Here is an 11,417-nt window from a genome sequence, read left to right on the forward strand (position 1 = left end):
CCTCGATTTGTGTGCGCGGTCCGGGTATTTTTCCGAAAGTCTTATATGTTAAAAACTGATAAAAATAAGAATTTTTGCCTTAAAAGTTGAATTGAGTCAACTTTGGTCAATGTTTTGAGCAAACGAACCCGGGTCTGTATTTTGACGATCCCGGAGGGTCTGTCTCGTAATTTGGGACCTGGGCATATGCCCGAAATCGAATTCCGAGGTCCCTAGCTCGAGATATGAATTTTTGTTGAAAATTGAGAGACTGAAAATTTAATGGTTTTAAGAATTTGGTTTATGTTTGGCCTTGTTGAAATCGGGTCCGTATTTTGGTTCCGGAGCCAGGTACAGGTCCATTAAGATATTTAAGACTTGCCTGTGAAATTTGGCGAGAAACGAAGTTTGTTTGACGTGATTCGGACGTCCGGTTGTGAAAATAGAAGTTTTAAAGCTTTCTTGAAAACTTCATTCGACTTGGTGTTCAATTCGTAGTTATAGGTGTTATTTTGGCAATTTGATCGAGCGAGCAAGTTTGTATGATATTTTAGGATTTGTGTGCATGTTTGGTTTGGAGCCCCGAGGGCTCGGGTGAGTTTCGGATAGGCTACGAGATGTTTTGAACTTAGAAAATCTAGTATTTTGCCACAGCAGCTGTTCTGGTGTGTTCTTCTTCGCGTTTGCGAAGGCACACTGGCGAATGCGAAGAGTGAACCGGACTAGGTCAATTTTTCATCTTTGCGAACGCGAGGGCTAGGTCGTGAACGCGGAGCGATGGGGGCTTTATCCTTCGCGAACGCGTAGTGTTAGGGACCTGGGTGAGGGGTCAGGCATTCCTTCAACGCGAACCGAGGCACGGGCTCGCGAACGCGAACGTGATGAACACTGTCGCCTAGCTATTAAACAGTCCCTTTACGGGATTTAAGTCATTCTTTCAAGTTTTCAAAAGCTAGAAAGCCTAGAGACGATTTTTCCAAGATATTTTCTTCCCCAATTTATTGGTAAGTGATTCTAACCTACTTTCTTTCAATTATCCATTACGTTTCATGAATTTTCAACCTAAAATCTAGGGTTTTCATGGTGGAAATTGGCGGTTTGGGTAGAATTAGAGATTTTTGTAAAATGGAATTTAGACCTCGAATTGAGGTCAGATTTCGAAACAAATTGCATAATCGGGCTCGATGGCGAATGGGTAAATGAATTTTGGTTCAAACCTCGGGTTTTGACCAAGCAGGCCCGGGGTCGATTTTTGGCTTTTTGGGGGAAGTTTGGGAAATCTAAATTTATGCATTGTAGTTGATTCCTTTAGCAATATTTGATGTTATTGAGTTAATTGTGGCTGGATACGAGTGGTTTGGAGGCAAATTCTAGGGGAAAGGACCCGATAGAGCTTTGAATTGACAGCGGAGTGAGGTAAGTGTTGTGTCTAACCTTGACTTGAGGGAATTAGAAACCCTCGGATTTTGTGCTATGTGAATTCCATGTGAGCGGCATATATGCAAGGTGACAAGTGCTTATGCGCCGCCGAATTTTCTATTTTTCCCTGATTTACCATTTTTCCTTAGTTGTTCCTTTTCCTGCTTTAACTGTTATACGCTCTAAATGCTTTCCATGCTTAACTGCTACTTGTTAGCCAATGTCTTTCCCTGTTAGTGATGTTAGATCTTTCATAGTTTCGTAATTCCAGTTATTTGTTTAAGTTGACTTACTTGTACCTTCTGATTGTAAATTGCTGGATTGGTCTCGCTGTGTAGTATTACTCGTCTAGATTTCTTTATTGTACAAGTTCCCTTTTGGTTCAGTTTGGTATTTATTGATCATAAAGGCCTTGTGGTTGAACTATTGATGGCTACGTTTTGAGTAATTGGTACTAATATGGTAGGATCGGGCTGCATGCCGCAGCAGGTGTAATAAGGGTGGATTGATATGGTGTAATAAGAGAGAATTCATACTGTACGATGGGATCGGGTTGCACGCCGCAACAGGTGGAATAAGGGTGGATTGATATGGTGAAATAAGGGTGAATTATGATACTGACATTGATATATGGTGGGATAGGGTTGAGCGCCGCAACATATTTATATTATTTACTGTTGTTGTTATTGTTACGGTGAAATAAGTGAGGATATTGTGTTGTTTGGTGGGATCGGGTTGCGTGCCACAACAATTTATTTGTTTCTATCGCTCGAGCTATTTTGGCTTCCGTTATTTGTTTGAACTTTTAAAGATTGGTGTTTCTGGACGATACTGGTTTATTCTTGAGGCTGTGGTTATCATTTCCAGTTACTTGTTTAATTCATTTCAGTATTTCTATTATGCTGTCATTATTTTATATACTACGTACAAGTTATAGTGTAGGTGACCCGCCTTAGCCTCGTCACTACTTTGTCGAGGTTAGGCTCACTTACTAGTACATGGGGTCGGTTGTAATGATACTACACTCTGTACACTGTGCAGATTTTGGAGTCGGTCCCAGCAGCGGATATTAGCGTGCCCGGATCAGATATTGGTGGAGACTTGAGGTACAGCTGTTCAGCGCCCGCAGCTCCTGGAGTCCCCATCCTCTTTCTCTTTAACTGTATATTTTCATTCAAACAACTTTGTACTTGTTTCAAACCATTATATGTATTTCTCTAGAAGCTCGTGCACTTGTGACACCGGATTTAAGGAATTGTAATAGACGTTTGGCTGGTTTAGCTTTCACATTTATACTTAGAACATATCTATTATTTCAGTTCGTTATTGATGTTATCATCTAAACTGCTAAAAGAAGTAAATTGTTCTAACGTTGGCTTGCCTAGCAAGTGAAATATTAGGCGCCATCACGGTCCCGACGGTGGGAATACCGGATCGTGACAAGTTGGTATCAGAGCACTAGGTTGCATAGGTCTCACGAGTCACGAGCAAACTTAGGCCTCATTTGTTTTTTTAAGATTAAGACGTCTGAATCTGAATACACATATGAATATCAAGATGTGTATTAAGATTAAGACATCTGAATCTAAATACACATCTGAATATATCAAGATGTGCTTAAGATCTGAATAGAAATAATTAAGACTGTTTGATTTTAACATCTGAATGTATAAAATTTATCTTTGTTTGAAAATTAAAACATAAAATTCAAATAAAGTACTAACTAATCTAATATTCTATCAATATAATATATAGTTTTTAAAATATGATAGTTGTTGGTGGTGATGGCTAACGGGTGAATGCCGACTGGAGGCGGTGCTTGGTGGTAGTTTTGGTTGATGATAGTGGTTCATGCTAGTAGCTAGTAGTGATTGGTAGTGGTGGAGATTATGATTGAGGATATTGGTGATAGTTAATAATGGCGGGTGGTGGTAGTAGTTGTGACTAAGGAAGGTGGTGATTTGGTGGTGGTAGGTTATAATGATGGGCAGTACCGGCTGTGGTTGTTGATGGTGATGGGGTGGTCAGTTGTGGTAGTTGAGGTGGATGAGTGTTGATTGTGGGTGAGAATGATGGTGGTCGGAGTGGTGGGGATAGTGGGTGGTGATGGTCGATAATGGTAGTGGCTATGATTGAGGATGATGGTGGCGTGGTGGTGGTGGTAGAGGTGGTGGTTGAGTATAGTGGTGGTGGTGGGATCGTGGTAGTTGATAATGGTAGGCGGCGGCAGCAGTTAATAATGAATATGTGATAGCATCTTAATGAAATTAAGTCTTTGTTATAGATCTTAATCATACAGACCTATTCAGACTCATTAAGTGGTTGTGAAGTAAAAAAAACAAACACACTTAATGATTAAGATCTGAATAATTATGATTCAGACTTTAAAAACAAACACACTTAATGTCTGAGATCTGAATGATTAAGATTCAGACATCCGTTAAGTTCAAACAAATGAGGCCTTAATAGAGTCTGGGGGATCGGTAAGGAGACATCTGTACTTATCTTCTAGAGGATGTGGAGTTAGGAACAGTTTCACTTCTATTCTTCTTTGTCGTGCAATTGTATCCTGTTATTGCTGATTGAACTCTTCTATTCTGTTCTCTCGCAGATGGCGAGAACGCGTACCGCATCCTTAGCTGAGCAGCAACCAGAGCCCCCAGCAGCAGCTCCCACGAGGGGCAGAGGTCGAGGCCGAGGTCGTGCCAGAGGCCGAGGTTGGGGCAGAGCTCAGCCCCGAGCTTGAGCAGCAGCACAAGCGGCGGAGCCTCGGGTAGAGTTTTATGAGGAGGTTTCAGCCCAGACTGTGCCTGTCGAACCAGCTCAGGTCGCAGAGGGGTTCATATCTACCCTAGTGCTTCAGGATGCTTTGTTAGTGGGACTTATGGAGAGTGTGGCACAGGCTGGCACAATTTCGGTGGTACCAGCCGTCTCTCATGCTGGGGGAGGAGCACAGACTCCCGCTACTCATACTCCGGAGCAGATGGCTCCCCAGTTTCAGACTCCAGCGGCCCAGCCCATTGGGGTAGTTCATCCGGGTGTTGCGGCACAGACAGGTGATGGATCAGCTATGTCTTCTCAGGTTTTGTGGAGATTGGATAGGTTTACCAAGCTTTTCCTAGTTCACTTCAGTGGTGCATCTTTTGATATTCTCCAACGAGTGGGTGAGGTGGCTTACAAGCTTGCATTGCCCTAGCTTCCCTATCAACCTTTGGTACTGCTCCTTATCTTCAAGCAGGTGATTCTTCACTTCCTGCCAGCTTGTCATACTTTGGTATAGTTAGATTCACATTCATCTCAAAAGGTATCCAAGCTAGTTCGGCATCTCCCAACCCCTATTCAGATATGATCTCAAAGGCATATTTTTTCTCCGATTAACCAATACGCCTCTGCTTGACCTACTAAATTCCATCCCAAGGAAAACTTCAGCTCTCCTAGATCCTTAATGAACAAGGAATGATCAAGATCACTTTGCTTGAATCCTGACTGTAACAAGGCTAGTCAACTTTAATTTTCATTGCTTGCTTGTCTACTTTAGTCAATACAGGGATTTAACAAGTCTGCAAACTAGCCTAGATTTGCCCGTTGTCTCCCCCTAACATGAAAATCCCTGTGGTAACTCCATGTAAACCTCATCATCTAGGTACGTTTGCAAAAATACATTGTAAACATCCATCTGATGGATATGGCAGCTTTGCGTATCCTAAGGATAGGACTGTCCTGATAGTAGCAATCTTGACTACATGTGAGAATGTTTCGTTATAGTCAAGACCTTCCTTTTGACAATAGCCTTTGGCTACTAGTCTAGCCTTAAACCTTTGTATCTCTCCATTAGCCTTAAGCTTGTATGTGAGTCTTCCTTGGAGGCAAACACACCAGCTGTGATGACCCGATAGGTCATCTCATATTTTAGAACTAAATCCCGTGTTTCAAATCCTTAAATATCTTATTTTAGCCTTCCTCGATTTGTGTGCACGGTCCGGGTATTTTTCCGCAAGGCTTATATGTTAAAAACTGATAAAAATAAGAATTTTTGCCTTAAAAGTTAAATTGAGTTGACTTCGGTCAATGTTTTGAGCAAACGGACCCGGATCTGTGTTTTGACGGTCCCGGAGGGTCCGTATTGTAATTTGGAACCTGGGCATATGCCTGAAATCGAATTCCGAGGTCCCTAGCTCGAGATATGAATTTTTGTTGAAAATTAAAAAATTAAAAATTTAATGGTTTTAACAATTTGATTTATGTTTGGCCTTGTTGAAATTCCGTATTTTGGATCCAGAGCTCGATATAGGTCCATTATGATATTTAAGACTTATCTGTGAGATTTGGTGAGAAACGTAGTAGGTTCGACGTGATTCGGACGTCCGATTGTGAAAATAGAAGTTTTAAAGCTTTCTTGAAAATTTCATTCGATTTGGTGTTCAATTCCTAGTTCTAGGTGTTATTTTGGCAACTTGATCGCGTGAGCAAGTTCGTATGATGTTTTAGGACTTGTGTGCATGTCTGGTTTGGAGCCCCGAGGGCTCGGGTGAGTTTCAGATAGGCTACATGTTTTGAACTTAGAAAATCTGGTATTTTGCTGCAGTAGCTGTTTTGGTGTGTTCTTCTTCGAGTTCGCGAAGGCACTCTCGCGAACGCGAAGAGTGAACCGGACTGGGTGAATTTTTCTTCTTCGCGAACGCGGAGCGATGGGGGCTTTACCCTTCGCGAACGCGACCAGCTCAATGCGACCGCGTAGTGTTAGGGACCTGGGGGAGGGGTCAGCCATTCCTTCAACACGAACGCAGGCACGGGCTCGCCAACGCGAAGGCCAGGGGGCGTAGCCTTCGCGAACGCGGTGAGGGTTTCGCGATCGCGTAAGGCTAGCTGGCGTAGCTCTTCGCGAACGCGACAGTGTTCACGCGAACGCGATGAACACTGTCGTCCAGCTATTAAACAGTCCCATTACGGGATTTAAGTCATTCTTTCAAATTTCAAAAGCTAGAAAGCCTAGAGCGATTTTTCCAAGATATTTTCTTCCTCAATTTGTTGGTACGTGATTCTAACCTACTTTCTTTCAATTACCCATTATATTTCATGAATTTTCAAATCAAGTAAATGTAAAGCTTCTAGGCACTCCTATGTTAATTAAGACTTCTAATTTGAAAAGTTAGAATCCATAACAAATTCATATAATTGGAAAAAAAAAATTTATGTTGCTGCAATGTAAAAATATACGTGAATAAATACAAGTTACTTTTGAATAAAATTATTATTGACTTCAAATTCTTAATTGTTAGTTATATTATATAGTTTGAATAAGGAAAAAATTATATGAGATAAATTTTAATCGACTTTAAAGTCCTAACTATTTATCTCATACATAACTCAAATAAGGAAAAATTTAATCAATAAAATTTTAGTAGATTTGAAAGTCCTAAATGTTAGGAAACTAATTAAATTACAATTTTGTCCATATGAAATTATTTTAATGAGTAAAAAAGGCGAACGATACTATGCTAAAGAGTTTCGTGCTTTTAATATAGTACTAGTCTTTTAATACAAGCGTTGCACGTGTACTTCATTCTAGGTAAACATTTCGATCAAAAAATATTATATGAAGTTATGAATTATAAATTAAAAGTTGAAGGAAAAAATTGTAGGTTCCTAAAAAAGATGATTATTGATCTTATCTAACTAATTTAATAAAGTAATAAATTATGTCCGCTAGACATCTTCAATTATCTCAATTGAGATACTAACATAAGATTTATTCTAATTTTACAAATTACTTTCGCATAAGTAGAATCAAAACGCTACATTTTGAATAATCTTTGGCAACATTGTTTTCAAAAGGTATATCTTAAAAATAATTATCATATTAAATCATCTTCTAAAATACCAAAATTCTCATTTTTTCCAACAAATAATATTTGACTTTGTCCATATTTTCTTCTTTAGGAAATAGTAAAAGGAGGATTAAACGCATATAGTTGTAGAAATAAATTGAGAGAGGAACATAAAAAAAAGAGGGGGAAAGCGTAACTTGCACTAACTAATGTTAGTATGTTACTTATGAGTTAACATATTTTATTTTGAATAGTAAAATTTTAATTGACTTTGAAATCCTAAATATTTGAATTTAAATCCTCATCGTTCAAATATGAAAAAATTTAATTATTAATATTTTAATCAACTTCGAAATCCCAAATATTTAGAAAATTATTAAATGATTATTTTATCGAATATAAAAATGACTTTTTAAAGGATTAAAAAAGCAAATGACTTATTCGTGCTATTAATATAATATAAATAGATAGATAAAGGACATTCCATAAGTTAATTACTAGGCTTAGCACATCAACTGGTGTCACCACGTGTCATCTGTCGCAGCCCCCATTTGTTTGACCAGATTTGTCATAAAACCTCAAAAGAAAATAGTTAATGTAGCTGAAGGTGACTGTAAATTTAGCAATTAATTTTTTATTCTGTAAACTAGTAAATAAATATACTATAGTTTACAGTTTTTATAGTTAAAAAGAACTAAACTTTATTTAAGATAGTCATTATCAAACAAATAACAATTAACGGGAAAAAAGGTGAGTAATAAAAAAATCAAAGCCACCATCCACTCATTTTCGTCCTTTCTTCTTCCCTCTGTCTTATAAATCCGCCATTTTCATCACTCCTTTAAGCTCTCTCTCAAATTCCGCCATGAAAGTTTCTTAAAATAACTCATCACAAATCTGAGAATTCTTCACACTCATTTGAAACTCCTTTATTTTTCTCTTTCTTGTGAATTTTCCGACTATGGTTTTCCTAGAAAATTCTCATTCTCATACTCATGTTTCTTCTACTACCCAAACACGGCCTAATTATTACTATACTCCACCACCATCCTCTACTAAAGGCCACCGTTCACTTGGCCGGTCCATGCGCACTATCCGGTCCACTCTGTACCAAACGGAAAACTCCGGTCCGGTTTACGAGAACCTCACAGATTCCATTGTCGATTTTCGGCTAAGCGAGCTCGCAAAAAAACCACCGCCGCCGGTTCATAAATCTGACGTGGAATTTCTGGAGCTTTCTAGATCTTTCAGTGATTTCTCGGCGTGTAGCAGTGATATCTCCGGCGAGTTGGAACGTCTCGCGAAGGTTCCAATTTCGGATCAGTACTGGAGCTCCGAAACCGAACCTGAACCTTGCGTGGGATTTCTAGAGAGAGATTCGTTTTCAACGGAGATAATAGAGAGTATTGAGCCGGAAGATCTTCAACCGACGGTAAAACTCTGCGTCGACAGTTTAAAGTCACCGTCGGCGGCTGTGAAGAGATCGGCGGCGGCGAAATTGAGGCTCTTAGCAAAGAACCGAGCTGAAAATCGCGCATTAATCGGCGAGTCCGGCGCGGTTCCGGCATTGTTGCCGCTCCTCCGGTGCTCCGATCCGTGGACTCAGGAACACGCCGTAACGGCGCTCCTCAATCTCTCGCTTCACGAGCCGAATAAAACCCTAATTACAAATTCTGGAGCTATAAAATCCCTCATTTACGTTTTAAAAACGGGGACGGAAACGTCCAAGCAAAACGCAGCTTGTGCTCTGTTAAGTTTAGCTTTGATCGATGAAAATAAGCTCTCAATCGGTGCTTGTGGTGCTATTGCGCCGTTAGTTGCACTGTTAATTAACGGAACAAATCGGGGTAAAAAGGATGCATTAACAACGTTGTATAAGTTGTGTACAGTGAGGTTGAATAAAGAGCGGGCCGTGAATGCGGGTGCTGTGAAGCCGTTAGTGGGGTTAGTGTGTGAGGAGGGTGGAGGGTTAGCTGAGAAGGCTATGGTGGTGTTGAGTAGCTTAGCGGGGATCGAGACGGGGAGAGAAGAGATTGTTGAGGAAGGTGGGATTGGTGCACTGGTGGAAGTGATTGAAGATGGAAGTAATAAAGGGAAGGAATTTGCAGTGGTGACACTTCTGCAGCTGTGTGTTGACAGTGTGTGGAATAGAGGGATTCTTGTTAGGGAAGGAGGGATTCCTCCTCTTGTTGCCTTGTCGCAGAATGGAACTGCTAAAGCTAAGCATAAGGTTAGTTTCCTACTGTTTGATGCCATTAGAAGGAAATTTTGATCACAATTAGTTGTGCTTATTGTTTGTTTTCCATGAAGATTGAATCTTGATCAATTACTTGTGCTTGTTGTTTGCCATAAAGATTGAACTTTTTTCAATTAAACTTGTCTTATTTTTTATCCATAAAGAGGAAGTCTTGTTTATTTGTTTGGGCTTATTGTTTACCATAAAGATTGAATTTTCATTGTTTACTTGTCTCATTGTTTACTATAATGATAGAATATTTATAGATTACTTGTGTTAGTTGTTTATCGTAAAGTGAGAATTTTTGTTGATGGTCTGTGAGGATTTTACTGGGTTGTGTTGTTGTTGTTGTTGTTGTTGTTGTTGTTGTTGTTGTTGTTGTTGTTGTTGTTGTTGTTGGTCTGTCATAAAATAGCCATTGATCATTTCAAATTATAGATAAGTACTATTTGGATGTACTTGTTAGACATGAATGGAGCATAGTGGATTTAAAGGAATAATATTGCAGAATCCAACTAAATTCAGATTAATTCATAGTTGATTGATTGATCCGGGTGTATATTTTATTTGATTAATGCTACCAGCTTATTGATTTAACTAGATAACAAATATTTGGATCGAACCTCAAATTAAGTTTTCAACATTAATACTGCAATATTTCAAGATTTTGACTTGTAACCAATGTCATGTCATATGGAGTATTCCCATTTTTTGGATGTAATTTGGAATACAAACATGGAAAAGATGGAAAAAACAAAAAAGAAATTTGGAAATGGATCTTTATAGTTGCCATGTGCCTTTAGTGAGAAATGCATTTACTTGAATTTGATGCTGTCATATTTGAAAATTGGTGCTTGCAATAATATATAGATTGAAAACGGGTTGCAGTGTTATCCGTGATTGTGATGTATAGTGTGCGTATTCATTTTTAGCCCATGAAATGGAAGCTCTAGTTTTTAGATAGTTGCCTTGTTATGGAAAACTCAAATCTTAATGGGGCTTGGTTGTTTTTGGCAGGCGGAAACGTTACTCGGATACTTGAGGGAACCAAGACAAGAAGTTTCTACTTCAACTCCTTAGAAAGGTAGCTTAGATGATCTTCTACATTGGCATCGCCTGTCTATAGGAAGTGGTACGGAGAAGTTTGTACAGAGTGGTTACAAATCTAGGAGTTCACGACATGTGTCGGGTAATCTAAAAAATAAATATGAAGCTTAAGGAAGCTGACTTATTTAGGTGAATTCTTTAGTAGGTATTACAGAGGAGCTGGGCAGGGATTGTGGGAAGGTTCTCATGTTTCTCTGATTATTATCTGTTGTATGTTTTTGGGGGAGAAGGTTTTTCGCCTAGTTGTTTGGTAAGAATTTGATAATCATCCCTTAGTTTTGTTTAGGAGTTTAGCCGAGGGTCTATCCGAAACAGCCTCTTTGCCCTTCCAGGATAGGGGTAAGGCTACGTACATCTTATAGGAACCTTATCCTTCCTAGACCTCACTCGTGGGAATTCACTGGGTTTGTTGGTGTTGTAGTAATTTTATTTAGGAGGTCCAAATTCTTCTGAAAGGGTTACTAATTTTCTGATTTTTAGTGTGTAAAAAAGCAACTATTCAGTATGCTTGAGTTTCTTTTTTTCTTGAACAAGAATATACTGTAGTGTATGCTGTAACATATATGGCCATTAATGAGATATTTCTTGATTTTATGACTGAATTTTGTCAAGCTTTAATGCTTGCTCCAATATTTGGTTGTTGTCATTTTTACAGCTGTTAAATTTGTGTCTACATCTATACAACTAGAGAGCATCAGATGTCTGTCTTTCCCACTTGGTGAGAATACAAGGTGCAGCAACCCCACCTTCCTTATTAGCATCATTTGTAGCATTTTATTCCTAATATGTATTTATTGCCTATATGGAAGGGGAGCCTTGTCATGACTGGTAAAGTTGCCTCCATGTGA

General features: G+C 39.1%; 1 protein-coding gene across 1 annotated transcript; it reads left to right on the top strand.

The window, feature by feature from the left end:
* Window positions 7,981-11,201, top strand: LOC109242747 (U-box domain-containing protein 4-like). Its single transcript, XM_019409598.1, has 2 exons — window positions 7,981-9,456; window positions 10,480-11,201. The coding sequence occupies exons 1-2, from the start codon at window positions 8,188-8,190 to the stop codon at window positions 10,540-10,542; spliced, it is 1,332 nt and encodes a 443-aa protein (XP_019265143.1). The 5' UTR covers window positions 7,981-8,187; the 3' UTR covers window positions 10,543-11,201.

The sequence above is a fragment of the Nicotiana attenuata genome, chromosome 2, assembly GCF_001879085.1.
Source record: "Nicotiana attenuata strain UT chromosome 2, NIATTr2, whole genome shotgun sequence".
NCBI classification, from domain to species: Eukaryota; Viridiplantae; Streptophyta; class Magnoliopsida; order Solanales; family Solanaceae; genus Nicotiana; species Nicotiana attenuata.

Coding starts and splice junctions, on each gene's coding strand:
- LOC109242747 (XM_019409598.1), top strand. CDS start 8,188: ATGGTTTTCCTAGAAAATTCTCATTCTCATACTCATGTTTCTTCTACT. Junction 9,457..10,479: donor CTGCTAAAGCTAAGCATAAG/GTTAGTTTCCTA, acceptor TGTTTTTGGCAG/GCGGAAACGTTACTCGGATA.